The 19367-nt window shown below is 41.3% G+C and overlaps 1 protein-coding gene across 1 annotated transcript in view; it reads right to left on the reverse strand.

The window, feature by feature from the left end:
- Positions 1 to 10227, reverse strand: part of PPP2R3B (protein phosphatase 2 regulatory subunit B''beta) — a 51559-nt gene extending 41332 nt beyond the window's left edge. Inside the window, exons 1-2 of the mRNA XM_075094310.1 lie at positions 10157 to 10227; positions 8029 to 8483 (exon numbers count right to left, since the gene is read on the reverse strand). Of these exons, the coding sequence (XP_074950411.1) occupies positions 8029 to 8376 (348 nt within the window). The 5' untranslated portion in view covers positions 8377 to 8483; positions 10157 to 10227. The remainder of the gene's footprint in view (positions 1 to 8028; positions 8484 to 10156) is intronic.
- Positions 10228 to 19367: the final 9140 nt, after the last annotated feature.

The raw sequence follows: 19367 nt of genomic DNA on the forward strand, positions 1-19367 counted from the left end.
CCAGAATTTTTAGGAGACATGACAGTGAACATTCAGACACCAGTTAGATGAGAGATATATGGTCATGTTGGTAGCCCAAGCAGAATGGGCTGATCAGATTCTCTACGCATTACCAAAAGAATGGCATGTATGTACACCACGCCATGGGCTGTTATCAGATTATAAGATAAGATACATGTCACCTTGCTATGATTACACTGCCTGGACTCCAAAGACATAGCATGGGCCTTTTTAGATTGCTAACTGCATCTGGCAGACTAACTTCAGCAAGCGTCAACAGTAGACGCTATAGAACATTAATGGATGAGAGTTAATGGTTTATATTCTTTTTAGAATAATTCTCAAGTTCCCTGCCATTTTAGGAAAACATTATCAGTTTACATTTTATTATCTGTGTATAGCATAGACAGTTTTAATGAAAAAAGTCATTGGAATGGTGTTCTACAGATGGAATCCATTTACTCTTCATGACCTTCGGGTGACTCTATTCATCAGATCATGAAAACTAGGTACACCAGAACTGATGCTGCTGAGGTGGTTATTAAACAGGGAAAGACATAAGCAAAATATCTAGTGTGGATTATACAAATTAAAGTCACACCTGCTCTAATAAGATGCTGGGTTTTTATATTTTAGATGAACCATGATGTTACAGAGACTATCCAGAGGACAACATACACATTTGTAACTTTACCAAAGTAAGCCTCTGAATAGCAGAACAGGTTGAAATGAAGAATCATTCTGAATTAGCCTGAACTGTCACTGCAATTTTCCTATAGGAGACAGGAGCTTTTATAATGGAGTCTAATGTTATACATTATGCAACTTTTCAAAGCCATACAAGCCAGTTTGAATATTTAGTAACTTCTAGATTGGTGGTTTTTACCTTGTGTCACTGTCACCTTAATTTAAAAGTTGACAGAGTAATCTGGTATAAAGAACATGAGTGACAATGTTTTATAACCATCCAGCAACTTAAACATTGCACCAGCTGTTCAGTACTTCATCATTTTGACATGAACTGATTTTTCAATTAATACTTTCAAAACCACATTTATATCTTGGAATTTCATAACTTCCAAAACTAGAATGACTGGTATATGAAAGTACAACCATTACTTTAATTCCAGCATCACAGGCTAACATGACATGTAATTTAGTCCCCAAAATCACAGGACAATAATTGAGTCAGTGACAGCTGCAGGACAGCTTCTTGCTTATGCTTTCACTGGAGACTTCCCTCCCCAAAGATCTTAAAGCAAAACCAACAAATTGGGAAGCTTAAGATACAGACCTTGTTCTACAAGTCAGTAAGACTGCAAATTGTAATTTACCAACCAACAATGGGATATCTGGTAGAACTCCTATAGAGAGTTACTCTTGAACTAACGCTACTGTGGTGATCATGAATCAGTATGAAATCATTGCTGATACAGGAAATGGAGAGGCAACAGCAACTATACTGGTTTGTACAGGGCTAAATGAAAAGACATGCATTTCCAAACTTGCAAGCAGGGTACAGCGGTAAAGGACAACGCAAAGAAAGAAGGCAGAGCAAAGCAGCTGGTCACTGGTAACCAACTGAACTTCAGCTTCCAGTACGATAGATAACTAAAGGGGTAACCATTACACATGAAGAAATAAGACAGCTTAGAGAGGTATAACACTACAAATACATTGCCAGAACAACAACAGTGCTTTGACTAGCAATTTCCTCCATTCTCCATCACTACAAGTCCTGATGTGAAGTCTAAATATTTTTTCAAACATTCTAGAAGATCTTTCTAAAATACTAAGCTTAAATTTTTCACTTGATAAATAAGCTAGCAGTCAGAATTTTAGGAGGTATTCTTTAGTGTGTTAATAGCAAGTAAGACAAACAGAAGAACACCAATTTTGTTAAAATATTAAGTTACAACATACTTTTAAAACATATTTGCTGTAAATTATGACTATTCATGAAGACTAGTAGTAGATGGAAGACAAATCTAGCCCATTAAGTGCTTTCAACATTATTTAATTTCAACTAGCTTTATTTCTTCGTCAATGAAGTGGGCCACAAGGATGAAGATTATTTACGCTATATCAGTGATGATCATACCTAGTAGAAATGTTTATAGACACTAGAATATTAACTGTTTATCAATACACATCTAGCTTCTACAGGAATAAAACTGTTTAGAAACAGTTCTCCTTGTTCTGCTGAATTCTGAAAACAGATCATGTCAAGCCATTTCATAAGCTCTGCAAGCCTTGGTTTGTCAAGAAGGTCCAATCAAATGTTGTTCATTGTGGGCACATTTACAAGTCAATTTTATAGATATTTTGCAATGTTTCCCTTGTCACCCACTCATATGGTCTTTCCCTGCACTCTCCTTGCATATAGATTCTACAAATGTTGTGAAAGTCTCCTTGTAGTCTTCCAACTTGTCTCATTTGCTGCCTGAAATTAGCAAAGTTTCTAGGATCTGCATAGAACAAATACATAAGGCTAGTCCCACATGAAATGAAACTAAGCAGCATGCGCAAGGTTATTTAAGCACCTACCCCAATAGCCCTAAGAGCCCTTTACCCCTGCAAGTACCTGCGGTCAAGAAATGGTACATGGGTGGCTGAACAGTTTCTAGCTATTTTTTATATAGAATAGCAATTGCTATGCAAAAGGGGCACATCTAATATGAAGTACATCTAACAGAACGTACTATTAAAACATCTTTGATCATTGGTTAGCCTTCTGTGGACCCGTTTTAAGTTGCATCTGCTGTTCACAGAATACAAACTAATCTTATCTACCGAGACATTAGTACCCTCTGGTTAACTCGAAGACAAGAACACCACACCAATCCAGTCCAACCCAATGGCATAATATGTAAATAACTCCTCAGTTAGGACATTAAATTTAGTAACCATTTGTTGTGGACTGGAGAAAACAACAAAAGTGCTTAACTGGTATATTCTCAAATCAATTCAGCTACTTAAGTTACCTAACTTTCATTCAATTTTTCAAGACAGTTTGTGTGTGCAAAGCCTCTACATTTGCAAGACTCAGCCATATGATATTACCATTGGTATTTTGTAGATTTTTCTCATAACAGTGCTTGCTGACAAATTCTGTGCAGTCATTGACTAGGTCTATCAGTGGACAAACTAGTTCACTGGATGAACTGCATTAAATGTTCTGTACTGAAGTAAGCCCACACATACTTTTGGCCTCAAGCTTATTTCTTGCTGACAGAGTAAGTGCAGGGCATATGGAGAGATTCTCAAAAAATATAAGATGGGTTCTCAAACATCACTGAAGGAAAGAGAAAGCTATTTCCTCACAGATTGACCACCTGTTAAAAGAATGAACTGTTTAAACAACTGATTTAAAGCTATAATTAAGCTTAAATGTTTTCAAAGACTGGGCAAAGAGAAGCGACTGGAAGTAAGTGATGATCTCATACAGCTATGGGCAATTTTTGTTTGCTTGCTTTTAAGTGACAGTTACTCACATAGGAAAGAGTGCCTGTGATTAATAAATTTCATCCAAATATTTGATTTTATCCAGTGTCAGGATTGAGGTGAATTTTAAATTTGAAGAAAGCCAAGTATAATTCTGAATTAGATTTTTCAGCACTAGAAATGCCAAAACCTCTTAAGACTGGATGAAGCATATAAGAATTATTTATGAGTTTCCAGTAGGACAGAATTAACTTATCTTTCAAGTGCAACTGCCACTTTGAAAGAGGACAAAAGAGCACTACTTCTTCTAACAAAGCACAATGTATAAAGAGAATTAATACTATTGCTAAGAAAAGTATAACATTTATGTCCCAGAGTACAAGATGCAGTTAGAATAAAGAATCTACCAAAAAGCTACAACAGTGAATAACTTTCAGTTTCTTATTGATACATAAGATGAATAGCTGGTTCTCTAATTGGGATAACAATTCTTCTATTCCAAGCTATTCAGTATAGTAAAGCCTAAGAAAAACAAAACATACTACCAATGCTGCTTCTGCTTACTACTATTATTTCACCACATTTGCAACTAATATGATTTTCTAGGAACACCTATAGCTGCACTCTTTCCAGACCTTAATATGAACTTCTAGCTGTCCTTTCTTTGTTGGCACCATAGAATGACCTTTATTGTGAACACATTAGTGCTGACATCTGTTATAGTACCCTGTTATCATCATAAGAGTACATTGGTTTGATACCAGGTTATTTACAGTCTGCCTTTAAGTCACGGGCTTGAGTCAGAAGCCAAGTCCACCATCATCCCCACCTAGTGATGGGACATGGCACTATTAACACTAGCTTTGCATAATACAGAGTTAGGAAGTGTATATGTAGACCACACAGTCCTGTGCAGCGTAACCTGGTGTGCAGTGCAATGCTAATACAACTTACATAACCCAGACTTCACAGTTAACATTGTTTCTAGAATTAAGGTATACTAGATAGTGACTCAGATGCAGACAACATATAGACAAGGGTCAAGGCCAGCATCAAAGCTTAATAACTACTTTTTACTTAAGGAAAGCTGGCAGGATTCAAACACTGTCATTCCTCTTACTCCTCTGGCATTTTACGAGCACCATTTCTCTCCTTGCTAGTAGAAGGTAGTCATTGTCCCGTCCCTCCCTCCCCAAGACAAAAAAAGAAAACCAAAACCAACACAACTTAGAGCACACCCTCAGAACATTAAGATAGTCCACCACTAGTCTAAAGGATGCAGGTCTGAGCCTACCCACCCTTTAATTCAAGTAATCAGAAGAATTCATTGGTTCCAATAAGCAACTTAAGTGTTATTATGACAGAAGTTTGAGCAATGTTAAAAGGTTTCATTCCAGTCTCCTTTTAAATGAACATGGATTCTAGTAGTACCACTCCATTTGAATTCACTAACTAGTAACAAATATTTGGAAAGAACAGTGGTGTTGAAAAAAGCTATGCAGCACTACAATAAAGTAATAAAAAAATTACAAATTACAGAAATACAGGCCAATGAGTTTTAGTAATTGTCACAGGATAACAAGCAGGAACAGTATGCTTATCAAGCAAGAGATATATAGAAACCAATCCAAGAAGTACCTTTGTATCAAAGGTTGACCCTGTGGAGAAATGGAAAATAACCTTGAAGTACTTCAGATCATATCACATTCTCTCTGTACCCACACCCCCGCCCCCCACCAGGATGCCCATAGGGAATTCTGTGAATTGTTTCCCCAGATGCCTTGCACACCAGCTGGTTAGGATTAAACATCTTGCCTGCGGCATCTTTTAGGCCTTGAGGCCTGGCATTTCTGACAACGTGATGAACAGTGTACAATTGTGTATACTCCATATGTTTAAGATAATCTAGAGTGCCAGAAACACTGTTAAATTCATGTACAGTAGTGATAAGTGTTAAAAGAAAGCTATGCCAGCTATTCCTCAAGTTTGAAAGTTACAGCTCTAGAATTTCCTTTCTTTACAAGAATATACTCATATTCAAGATCTAAATGTTGAGATTTTTCTATGCCTCTGATTTTCTGTTATTTTAATACATTATAGATACAAATCATAAGCCTACTTGCAAAATACCGAGCACTAGCAAGTACTTTGCACCATGTAGCAAAGATGACCAGGACTTTGCAATTACAGTGTTTGTACAATGGATGCAGTCAGACACTGACCATACTCTGTATGTCTCCATGCAAGTGGAGGGGAAATATCTGCCCTAAAGGAAAAAAAAACCATCCCCTAAACAAACACTGTTTTGTTTTCACTTGCACTAAAACACACCATAAGAGGAATTTTCATGGTAGAGTTCTGTCTAGATTTCAAAAATCAAATAAAAAACAGACAAAAAACCCAAACACAAAAAACCCACCACAAATTAAAAAACCCCAACAGCCTAACACTTATGTTCTCTCTCAGCACTATATGAACAATTCCAATTAAGTAAATAATGCTACTCTTCATTAATCTCTTCTTTACGGGAACTACTTAAAGCAATCAACCAAGACACAAAGTGGAATTACAGTACGCTAGTTGGCAATCAAGTATATCAAGTAACAGTGGCTTTTAATGGAAACTCTCCCTTTGCTTGCTTTTAACCAAGAATAAACTGGGCATCTGCTAACTTTCTCCATTTCACTAGAACAGGAAATATAATGGTGCGAACATAAAGAAATAGTAAATCAATATCAATGTTATGACCTGCTGTCTGGCTAGTGACTACATGTAAAATTCAAGTCCCTATTATTATAATAATCATTCTAGACAAAGTTTAGACTAGAAACATGATGTCTTGAAACTAAGAAGCAAGGACTCCAAGTTGTCAAGCTAGATTTGAAAATTAATATTTATGAAATTAAGGCAACACTTAAGATTAAATGTTTTAGTGCAAAATGGTAGTCACATCACTACTTCTGTGGATTGAAAGGTAAGTATATACTTTCAATAGACACCAGTAACAGACAAGAAGTAACTGATTCCCTTAAACATCCTCAAGTACTAACCTCTCTACCCTTACCAACCTGAGAAGGCTTCCCTGGGACACCAGGAGGTTTGACCAGTTAGATACCAAAGTATGTAGAGTGACTGAGAGCAACGACCACTTACAACTTACCAGTGTTATTAAACAATATGAATTTATAGTCCTGTAGCAGCAACAGCATGTCTCAACTCTTTGATATAAGGCAGATCAAAGTCACCACGTCATTTTCTATTCCATTTTGGTTTTATAAATTATGAAAAGTGCTAGAAATTAGAGTATTTTTTTAAAACTTGCTGTTCAGTTCAATATCAGGTTGGGGGCAGGGATGTAATTCTTGCATAGAGGGCATTGTCTATTATAAATCAAGACCTTCTTAGAAAGGAAGCATTGAGTGCAGCATGCAGTACCAAAACAATTACTTTGTTAACATGCAGATTCAGTGGAGCCAAAATTGAGTCTTGTACTAACAATAGTGCCTGGTATCATTAGACAAGGGAATATTTTCAGTCAAGACAGTATGTTATAAAAATAACACTGCAGACAAACACAGGGACTTAGGTTTATCCACAATTAGATTGCACTAAACAGTGGACGGGCCTGTTACTGAAAAGGTGGCATCTGAAGCATCTACACCTGGTTCGGGTTACCCCTAGTAAAAGTTAAACAAGAGATATCTAGCAACCGCTATCTATTTAGTAAACTAAAAAGCCTTTGTGAACTACCACATCTGACAGAATGTTAGATTTTTTCTTTTAATATAAAGTGTGAGATGCATTTCACGCCTGGTTAGTCATGGCTATCTGACCTATCTATCCAAGTTTGGGCTTTTACAATTATTTCTCATTCATTCTCTGACTCTAAATACAGGCCCTCCCCCACACTGGACACAAGGACATTATTGAAAACTACTTTATTATTTTTTTATTATTATTAGGCTACTTCTAGCTTTTCCTCCACTTCTAGTTTGTTCATGCCTGTGAAGAAATGCAAGAATACAGATACTGGTCTAACCTTATTGTGTAGGAGAGGCAACATTTCAGAAAGCAAGAATCACATTTTGATTTTTCCTTATCTGTGCTGCACCCACTGAAGCAAACGTAACATGTAAATTCGTTACAACACAGATCAGTACTGCATGATGTTTGAAATATAGCTCGAAACCAGGGTAGATATACTAAATCTGATCAGCTGTACTGGATATGGAATTTTTAAGATGCCTTCCTCTCTGCAGTTTTAAAGAACAAGGGCAATATTGCTCTTCACAGAAAAATTATTGGAAATAAAAAACAATTCACTTTTCACTTTGTGTCAGGCATGTATGGCTTACAAAAAGCAACTGAGCTGCAAGGAGCAAGGGCAGTCTTTTGGAAGTTTAGGCCACCTAGCCATTAGCACTAATGACACACAGATATTGACTTTTTTCAGTCCTACTGCTTCACTCTACTCCTCACACTTCCTGTTGGGGATGTAACTACTTGCATGATTTGCCAATACCACAAACACAAAACTCACTTCCATTTAAACAAATAGGTCTAGTAAGTAAGAAACAAACTTACTACTCTGGTTCCTGAGGATCGACGCGTTGCTCTAATGTTATTAGAGGTGTTCCTTGGGGCGGCTGGAGTTGCCAATGGAAGAGTAGTAGAAAGTTGAGGAGGACTGAAAGACAAAGGCAGTCTGGTATCTCCTAACATGCATTGCTTGGAACTGGAATTTTTATCAGCTAACCTCTCATTTTTACTATTTCCTGGTTCTCCATTACCAATCTCCGTCTTCTCCTCATTCTTGATTCTTCTCAACAAGTCCTTTAGTGTCAGCTGAGTTGCAGGCTGACTCAACCAGCACAGAAAGAGTTCATCCACCTTCATTTTCAGTACAGGTTGCAGAACTTTCCCAGGTGTCATTTTCTACCAGTTTCCCTTTTTTGTTTGATCAAATTCAAAATAAAGGTTTGACAATCATCTGCTTAAGATTACACTTGACTTTCAGTGTTTCACAGGCTCCAAGGTTCCTGTTAAGAAAAATACTACTATTAAATCTTACGGTTTTAACAAAGTTTTAATATTTATTCCCTCAAGATACTGGCAGGTGTTCCGAGATACACGGTAACATGTGACTACAACAACATTTGGTAAGTGTAAGCCATTAATCAGTCAGAGGACTTTTAAAGTCCTCCTGTGTAAGTGATAGAGACCGGAGAGAAAGAAACTGCGCTCAGACTTTCTCAAAGAGGTATCCAATAAACGTTCTCCAAGAAAATGGATTAAAATACATGTTTATTATGACAAATAGCCTTGAAAAGACTTATAATTGAACCTGCTAAGAACTAAATGTCTAAGCCGTTTATGCAAAGCCTTGGTGATAGTACAATTAAGAATTAAGAAGCAAGCCTTTCAGTCAAGAGATTTAGAGCTAAGACCAAAAGCTCAATTTTCATTCTGAAGTCTGTGCTTCTGATTTGAAATCCTGCATTGCCTGTTGCGGCACAAGATGTGTTCCCGTACAAGTGATGCCCAGCTGAATTCACAGAGATCCTTCCTCAAGATTTGATTTGACTGCCCACTTGGTACCACACAGTCATTTGATATTTTAATAACTGATCTGTTTGACGTTCACTTTTACAGTTTTTTTAAAAGCCAGAGTGAAACACAGCGTGATTCAAGAACTGGGATAGTATGAATTCAGGTTCAGTTGCTCACCTGAAACAAAGAGATTTTTATTTTAAGAGAGCCAGAGGACTGGACCTAAATACTGAGAATGGAACCCAAGCTACCATCATCATCTCCACAGTCAAATTACTTAGTGACCCCATACAGTTTAACTAAACACTGTGCTTCTTTCCCCGATATTTTTTTAAGCCTTTAGCAATATTTGATCCATACACAGATGATGTGCAACTGTTTTCCTGAAGAAGCCTTAAAACGAACACTTGAATTTGGAAGCAAACAACATCTAGCAAATGAACGTACTATTAAAAACCAAAGTTCAGTCTTCATCCCATGGCAGAACCATAAACCTTAGAATACCGCACTAGTTAAGTTTTTTAAACCTTTATAAGCTTAATAACCTAAGAGCTAAGTGATGCCGTTGCTGAAACTGAAGGTGACGTTGCTTCACTAGCTTTGCAAATCAAGGCTCTCCCAGCCCTCGCCGCAGCGCCAGCGAGCCCCGGCGGCACCTGCCTGGGCGGGACGCAAGGCGGTGCCTCCCCGCACCAGCGGGCACCCCCGGGAAGGGCAGCCGGCCACACGGCCGGGCCTTGCGGCGGCAGACCAGGACAGAAAAGCCTCCCGACGGCCGTTTAAAAACGGCGGCCGCGAGGTGGCAGCGACCGCACCCGCGCCGGACACCGCAGCCGCAGCCGCCCCCGCCGGGGGCGGGGGGGAGGGGGAAGCGGCTCTGGGGAAAGGCCGGCCCGAGGCAGCGGAGGCGGGAAAGGGGCGGCGATGCCGCCCCGGGAGCGGGGCCGGGACGGGGAGCCGCCGCCACACGCCTGCCGGCACCTGCTCCCCCGGGGAGGGCTGGAGGGCGCCCGAGCAGAAGAAGAGCCGCCGCCCCCACGGCAGCTCAGAGGCGAGGGGGCTCGGCTCCGCGCCGCGCCAGCGACCCCAAGGGGGGATGCGAAGGACACGGGCAGAACGCGCAACACAGCACGCCGCGAGGACAACAGCCGCAACCACTCACCTGCCCCGCGCGGTACCTCACCGCCCCTCCCGCCGCTGCCTTCAAATCCGCGCCTCCTTCCGGCCCGCCCCGCCCCGCCCCGCCCGCCGACCTCTCGCGAGAGCTCCTCCTTTCCTCCCCGCCGGAGACGCGGTGGATGGTCACTATGGTAACGAGGGGGGCGTGAGGCGGGGGGCCACGCGACGGTCGCGGCGTGCGTTGTGACGTCGCAGCGGAGGGTGATGATGGTGGTTCCCCCTCCCCGCCTCGTCCCCTGCCCTCCCAGCAGCCCGCGCGGCGGGGCCAGCGCTTCCTCACGGCGCCGTGGCGGGCGGTGGGCCCGGTCCCCCTCGCCCCCGCCCCAGCGTGGGACCACCCCGGTAGGGACGTGGGGGGTGGCCGTGACAAAGCCTCGGTGCGTGACCTGCGGCTGACGGGGAGCTCTCCGCTGGCTGGTTTCCGAGGAGCTGGCACAGCACGCGAGCTTACCGTTGCTTGTGCCTCCTGCTAAACCCTGGTGAAGGAGACCACAAATAACTGTTTTTGCACCCACAGTTGCTGTAGTCGCCATTACTGTTAGAGATTTGCAAATGAGAGGGAAAGTGGAGGCTCTAGCAAATGAAGAGAGATTCCCTTTATTGAGAGAACAGTGTGTGCCAATCTGCAGCCCCCTTGTGCACTGGGTAACATACACTGGAAACTTGTGGTTGTCAGCTTTTGCAGGCGCTCCTGCGAGACTCTTGAGGTAGACACATCAGTGGGATTTTGCATAAAAGATCCTCACCCCCAAGCAATCAGTTTTCTTGGTATTTTGTACATCAGCAAGTCATCTGTGTTTTTACATCAGATAGCTGCTTCCACTACTCTGTTTTCCTTATATGGCTATACTTCACTTTGGTTTATTGCTTTTACAGTCTTCCTTTACTATAACAGATGCTCCGAAGATTTATGACAGGTTATTATCACAAATCCTTGAAATGTTACTACTGTGGAACTGAGGCTGCACAAGCGATTATACCTTTTACAGTTTGAAGAAAAGGCCTAAAAATCATAGAACCATTGAATCATTAAGGTTGGAAAAGACCTCGAGGATTATCAAGTCCAACTGTCAGCCCAGCACTACCATGTCTCCTAAACCATGCCCTGAAGTGCCACATCTACACATTTTCAGAACACCTCCAGGGATGGTGACTCCACCATCACTCTGGGCAGCCTGTTCCAATGCCTGACCACTCTTTCAGTGAAGAAATTTTTCCTAATATTCAATCTAAACCTCCCCTGGTGCAGCTTGAGGCCTTTTCCTCTCGTTCTGTCGCTAGTAACTTGGGAGAAGAGACCAACACCTGCCTCGCTACAACATCCTTTCAGGAGGCAAGATTAATCTTGCAGGCAGGATTAGAATAGGGTAAGTGAAGGAATGGACTTCCTTTCTTATTTCTGGGGGCATGGAGAGAGGACTCAGATAAGAAAGGATAGATGCCATGAGAGAGATCTAGTACAGATCAACACAGTTATTTTTTTGTAATATTCAAAATAATATTATCTAGTGGCAAAAACAGCAGTACTGTTGTAAGTGTATCAGAGGGCTTTGACTTACTGCCACAGACACAGAAATCTATTTTCACAAGTCTAAAATGAGATTCTACATTTAAGAAAACCTGTAGAGTGTTGAAAGTTTTTGAGGGTGTCTCCATTTTTCAAAGCAGAATACTACTCTTTTTCCTGCCCATTGGTTGGTGAAATTTAGAAAGTATGTTTTTAGAAAACCAAAGTGGACAAAATGGCATTATTTTAAACTAAAGCATTCAGTGTAATACAGAGGAAGCAGATGCCAAAGTATGGCTAAATCTGTAAATATTTTGGAATTAGCTTTAAAGCAGGGGAAAAGAAAATAAAAACCCTGTGTTATGGATAGCAGCAAGATTTTTGGCTGAGAACTGAAGGGCTGAATTAAGAAGACTGATAGCAGAGCCACAGACATGGAACAAAGAGGACTTTTAAAACATTTTGAATGCCTTTGAAGCATTCCTTAGTGATGGTGTAGCCATCTGTTGATTGACATGTTGAAGACAGGTGGCAAGAAGGGGATCAGAGAGTGAGCTGACAGACTTGTAGAGTTGGATATCATCTGCATAGAGATGATGCCCTTTGTTGAAACTGGCAATGAGATTTCCCAGAGGAACAGGAGAAATAAGAAAGAAGAAATGAAAAAAAACACCTGAGAAATATACACAGTCGCAGTATTCTCTCGTGCCTGCTAGTGTACATTCAAAGCAACTCTAATTCTGACTATTAGAGTTTGTCATGATCAACATTGGTATGAGAGAGGAATCAGTTCCACATTTCTTGCCTGGTTGACATGGGGCGGGCAGTGGAAATTGTTTTCCTGGACTTCTCCAAGGCCTTTGATATGGTCCCCCATAGCGTCCTCCTGAAGAAATTGATGTGTTATGGCCTAGACAAGTGGTCTGTGCAGTGGGTGGGGAACTGGCTGACAGGCCGCACCCAAAGGGTGGTGGTAAATAGCTCTTTCTCAAACTGGCAACCTGTCAATAGTGGAGTCCCCCAGGGATCGATATTGGGCCCAATGTTATTCAACATCTTTATAAGTGATCTGGACAACGGCATCAAGTGTAGCCTGATGAAGTTTGCTGACAACACCAAGTTGAGTGGGGAAATAGACACTCCAGAAGGGAGAGCTGCTCTGCAGGGAGATCTGGATAGGCTGGAGGAGTGGGCCAGCAAGAACCTTATGAAGATCATGCACCTGGGAAAACATAATCCGGGAGTGCAGCACAGACTGGGATCCACCTGGCTGGAGAGCAGCTCTGTGGAAAGGGACCTGGGGTCCTGGTGGACAGGAAGCTCAACATGAGCGAACAGTGTGCTGCTGCGGCCAAGAAGGCCAACAGGATGCTGGGTTGCATCAAAAAGGGCATCGCCAGCAGAGATAAAGAAGTCATTATCCCACTCTACTCAGTGCTTGTCAGGCCACACCTGGAGTGCCTGTGTACAGTTCTGGTCCCCGCTATACAAAAAGGATGTGGTCAAGCTGGAAGGGGTCCAGAGAAGGGCCACCAAGATGATCAAAGGACTGGGAAGCCTGCCATATGAGGATAGGCTGGGAGAAGTGGGTCTGTTCAGCCTTGAGAAAAGGAGGCTTAGAGGGGATCTCATCAACATGTACCAGTACTTAAAGGGTAGTTACAAAGAAGATGGAGACTCCCTTTTTACACGGAGTCACATGGAGAGGACAAGGGGGAATGGACACAAGTTGCTCTTGGGGAGATTCTGATGGGACACGAGAGGGAAATTTTTCACAGAGGACAGTCACCACTGGAATAATCTCCCCAGGGAAGTGGTTGACTTGGCCACATTGGACACCTTCAAGAGTCATCTGGACAGGGTGCTGGGCCATCTTGTTCAGACTCTGCTCTTCTGTGATGTAGACTCTGCGATTCTGTGAATCTGTGATTTCTTCTGTTAAACAGAATGTGCTTTGGGCGTTATCACCAGGTCATGCTAATGCTTGCAATTGACAGGGATACTTGGAGCATGTCTCTGGATAGATCAGGTCTCCTGAGCAGTTTGTCTACTCAGGGATGTGTGTTTGTAGAGAAACTTAGCCAAAAGTAGAAAAATGCCTGAATTGAACCCCTTTGTTCAGATCTTTCACCAAGAACTGACACTTGAAATTCCTTTTTGAAATTCCTCCATGTTCTTGCTGGCATGGTACATAGAGAAGCTGTACCTTTTCTTTGTTGCTTTTTATGTATGGAAAGCAGAAATCTGTTCTACTGTGTTACAATTTATGTGAAATTTTTCATTTGTTTAAAGGATGGGCTTCTTTAAAAGTCCGTTGAATACTTATTAAATATAAAAGTGCCAAGTGTGCAATATCCAACTGATATCCGCAAGTTAAAGCGATGGGATCACACTTGGCATTGTCGTAAAAGATGCAGACTACTCTTCAGATAAGGCGGGGGTCTGTTCAACAAGTGCAAGAGTAGTGTATCGGTATAACTCATACCAATTAATAACAGGGGTGCTTGAGTGTAACTACACAGTCCAGTGGGGTTAGTACACCCAAGCTAGTATGTCCACTTAGCGCAGTACCTCCCTCCATGTAGTGCATGGAGGTGCTAGCCCCAGTGCAGAAACTGAAGAGCCACACTAGCGTCCAGTTCTTGTTGGCTCCATTGTGTTCAGCTTGTTTCTGATGTTGTTCTACCAGTCTTGACACACAAGGTGACACTAGTAGTACTGCCAATATACACTAACGGCTAAATATCAAAGTCCTTCTTTGCCTTTATTTGTCACTGTTATGGTGACACAGGGCATCAATGTTCATTGGGAACATTCCTGTTCCCAATCAGCATTTCACAGCAAGGGATGGACGTCTTCCCTGGTAACCTTGGATAGGTACAGCTTAGGCATCTGGATATGAAAGAGTTGTCTTCACTCCCTCTATACTTTGTGGGTGTAAAGTGGCATTTGTGGGACTTAATTAATGTTACCGTGAGGTAGATATCTAACCTAAGGTCAGATGTATCGTGACTTAAAAGGGCCTGTTCCACTCCACTAATTAATAAGACTCTCAATTAATATCTGAGGTATACACAACCACATTTTGGAAGTCCAAAGTTAGGTAAGATAAATGTGATAGCTGCAGTCTCGTCCTGTCTGAAAAGTAGAGTCGCCATTGTTCCACAGAGCATGAAGTTGAGGTGGGACACGTGCTTGAGATCAAAATGCAGCTCACTGGAAGACCTTTATGAGTCCATATTCTAGAGCTTTTCATGTGCCTGTCTTATGGGGAAGAGAACTACAGTACCTCCATAGGATGTTGCTTTAAGGAGAATATTGTGTTTTAATCAGGCTTCTTATACCGCTTTTGCTGACACATTTCACAGATTTCGCATTTAGGCATCTGAAGTTTGGTTCTAACCTATATATAAGCACTAAAATAACTGTGTCCTGATTTCCTAATGTGCTAACTTAGTTGGAGGCAAGTGGGCTGAATATCTCTGACAAGCCGGTCACTTTTATTTAAGTCATCGTAATGGAAAATTTTGGTGAGAAGGGCTCATTGAGGTTGCGCTGCCAAGGTGATGTTCCTTGTAAATCTGCTTCAGGAGAGACTTCAGGAGAGTATAAATGTTGCTTTCCACTTAGTGAAAGATAAAGTCTAGCATTCTGTCACTCAAACAAAAATTGCTAGTCCTGGTACTATTTTGGGGGGAATGGAGAGGACTTTGGGTGCCTTATGCAGCCTCACTTAAAATGAAGGGAAAGGCTAAGAAAATGGTAATAACTGGGAATCCCTTAAACTATGCACCCATACCAGCTAACCATGCCTCTTCATCCTTTCTTGCAGCCGCTTACCAGAAATAGAGCTAGGATGGTGAACTACAGATCACATGGCCTCCCGAAGTAGAATCATATGCAGACAAAAAAATGTCAGCAATGCTGACTTGGTGCACATGTTTGTCAGCCAGCAGTACTCTCAGAAGCGCCTGATATTGAGGCTTGAGGCTTGAATTTTCTCTGTCTCCTACCACTCTGAGGTGGAATACTGCAGTAATGCAGGATCTGGTTAATAGCTTGCTGATGCACAACTCCTTAAGAGTAAGTCAGAGGTGTAATTACAGATTGCTTTGTAACTTGCCAGTTTGTGTCATGAGTATGGGCATTTAAACATTCTGTACTTGCAGACACATTTTATTTCCTCCTTACCACACCGTGTAGTTAGACTAAGGCCTTGCCACTGGCTATCTCTTTACAGAAGCAGTTGGTTTAATGTGGGAATATTTACATTTCTGCAAGAAAAAACGAGAGTGTAAAATGTAGATACTGTATGAGCAGGTGCACTGCAAGCCCAAGAAGAAAATTGGTTCAGCAGTTGTTTGCCATCATGGTTTTAGATTAATTCCTACTGCATATCACTGCAGGACTAGCAATGAACATTTCTTGTACGTTTTACTGAATTACTATCAGTGTGATTTTTTTTTCCACAGGGGCCTGGGATTGGGCAATGTTTATAGCAGTCCAGATGTGAAGGCTGGTTCCTCATTAAGTCACCCTGATCTTCTAATCCCAGGTTCACATACTTCTAGTGCTGTATTTTATCCGATGGTTTTATCTAGCATTGTATCCAGGTCACATGGAGTTTATGGAAAACTGCTTGAAATGCAGTCTCTAGGGTGGTGTTTAACAAGGTGTGCATGAGGATGTTTATGGGGTGTGAGAATGGGAGTCTATTCATTCTCCACGTTGAGTGTTACTGAGCCCAGTTCTCTTCTAACCTTGTCCTGGTGCAACCATTAGAGGGGAGAGGAGATGCTGAGCTATTGTATTCAGCAGCCTGCAATGTCTGCCAGCTACTTGTCTGCTACCATACCATAAACCATGCCCGGGTGCTTGGCTCTTGCATCTCCAGCACCTGGCTGGGACCCAGTCTGAAGAACTGAGATCTAAACTTGTTGTTTTGGGATAGAATACATATTTCTCTGTGTTGCATCAGAGCAGTCTTTGTCAGATTATCAAGGGGGCAGTGTAAAACAGATAGTGCCTCTGCGCATTTTCTACTTTGACAGTTCTAAGGAAATGTAAATCGTGTGATGGGCAAGTATGTTGTTATCACTTGGCACCCAGAACTGTTTCTGAAAATACATGTATATTTCTAGGGCATGGTCTTTGCATATCTATGTACGTATATATATTACATTAAATGGAAACTGCAGTAAAATATAGGATTATGCTAGCTGCCAGTGCTCTAATTAGCTCAGTGCACTAAAAATAATTAATATAGTTAATCGTTGGGTTACAACACAATGAGAAGCACACACCTAATAAATCACATTTTTTTATTATTATCTGTTAAGTGTCTGGCTGCTTGAGTAATATTTTACAACTGAAATTCACCTCATGTGCTTCAAAGCCAGTAGCAAAATTTCCAGTTTTCATAATGCTATGGGATCAGACACCTATGCTCTGGGGGTTTTAATTCACCACTGCATTACTCCAGTTCCAAGATCTGATCTGTGATTTGACCACTATTTTCATTCAGCAAAACCAGAAGATTAACTATTTCTAAATTTATGAGCTAATTAGTACGCTAATACAAACCACATTTATCATTTCCCTGAGTTTGCTTAATCCTGCTTCATTACAAAAGTCGGTTCAGATGTCCATAAAAGCTTACAGAAGAAAAAAAGAAAAGTATTTGTTTTCATTTTCATTAGGGAAAAGTGAAAATTCCAAAAGATTCTGGGCAGACAGAGCTACATTCTTTTGCTCTCATTAAAGTCCTTTTAGTTACTGTAGTTAGAGGAGGAAAACACTGTGCAGCTCTAGGCATATGTCTGCAAGGTTGCCAACACCAATAATTTTATCACAGGTTTAATAAGATTTAGTGTTTTTCTTATAAAACTATAGCTCCAGAGTCCCATGATTATGAAATAATATTATCTTCCATTAAATGTGTATGTTAAAAAGAGCCCTTGTGGTTGCAAAGAAAGACTTGGAAATATAAAATTAATGGCTCAAAAATTCTGATTAACAGAAGTGTAAGAGCCCCAGATTAGTTTCTTTAAAAATCAAGATTTTAGAAGCAATCTCAGATTTTGAGAAGTGTTTATTAATCTAAATACTGTGTCAGTAGCGGCACTAATTCCAGCAGTACTGCTCTTCAAGTATTTCTGTATAGGATCTGGTGCTACATTCTTGATATTCTTTTCCCACTCCAGAAACTTAGTTTAAAACACAAAAAACCTACACGTTTTTGTGATTTAAGTGCATCAGAGCATCGAGACTTAGGGTTAAGAGTTGGTTACATATTTCAGATATTGGAGCCAGACAGCAATTCGGTCTAATAACGTGCATGTCTACTATTTCCTGAAAATTTGCTGCTACATGACCCTTTATATGCATAAATGTGACCCTACAACAAACTCTCTTATGTGGTGCCAAAAAATGGCATTAGCTTCAGCTGCTTTATTAAATTGCTACCCAAGCTGGCTTACATTCACAGTGAACCAGACACAGCGTATCAGCAGCTAATGCATGGTGTGCCAGCTAACATGGGAGCCTCCACTCCCCTCCACATTCGCTGGAGTTAGTGTACAGAGGAAGAACAAAAGCCCTTTAAATGCTGGGATAGAGTATTTTGCGCTCTGTCACAACGTTGTTTGTCCTTCTCCATGAAGAAGGCACTTGAGGAGCACTACCAAATGGCTACTTTGAGCCAAGCTGCTCCTCTTAAGAGCCCCCACCTCCCCCAGTCATCAAGCGGGACAGTGTACCCAGCAGTCAAGTAGTCTGGCTTTTAAGAAGCACTTATCAAATAGACTGCAGCTGTGACGGACTATACTGTTCCCAACTACCTATTCTGTCCCAGAGACAGGGTTAGAGAAATAGTCCCTGTAATTAATGTTTAGGTTTTAATATCATCAGCTGAAAAGAGGAGTGGATGTGACAGCAGTCAGCAACTGCCAAGATACAGATCCAATATTTGAACTCATAAAAGATCTGGGTCATTAGAAGAATACTGGACTATTATGGAAATGAGAAAAGTGCAAGCCAAAAGAAGACAAAGCTTGCATAATGTCCCACATGGTCCCAGGGAAAATAATTGAGGCTAAAGAATATAATTTGAATGTATGGGGAGCGTTTGCAGGGGCTAAATTCATTTGGGTGATGCAGACTTCTCTGGGCTTGAGCTGGGTTCCTGATCTGAACCGCCCTCCAGAAGAGCCTGTTGGTATCCCTTGGTTGTGAAGGTTCCCCTGAGGGGCTTAGTGTCCACAGGCTAATATGGCCTGTGGGAATAGTCCCCATGGTAACATGAAACCAGATTGTATTAGTATTTTAGTGCTGGCGTTTCCTGACTTTTAAGCGCCTCCTCACGTAGCCTTACTGTCCTGACTCCATACCTACCCTTCTGCAAGGAAGGATACTAAGAACTCTTCTGGAAAGGTCAATATCTGAATGCAACTTTTCAACAAAATTAAAACATTTTTTAATTTCCTTTTCTGCTGTGTTGTACAAATTTCTTTCACATGTGTGTCTTACAGTTTTATGTTCCCACAGGGGTGTTCACAAAAGAAGTTCCAAATAAATGTCAGCAGAAGTAAGCGGATGCAGCAAATGTCCTTAGCGTTCCAGACCTTGAAATGCAGCTAATTGGTTAGGCAGAAGTATGCGCTTATTTCCCATCCTATTCAGGACAAAG

This window comes from Phalacrocorax aristotelis, chromosome 1, assembly GCF_949628215.1.
Source record: "Phalacrocorax aristotelis chromosome 1, bGulAri2.1, whole genome shotgun sequence".
Classification (NCBI taxonomy): Eukaryota; Metazoa; Chordata; class Aves; order Suliformes; family Phalacrocoracidae; genus Phalacrocorax; species Phalacrocorax aristotelis.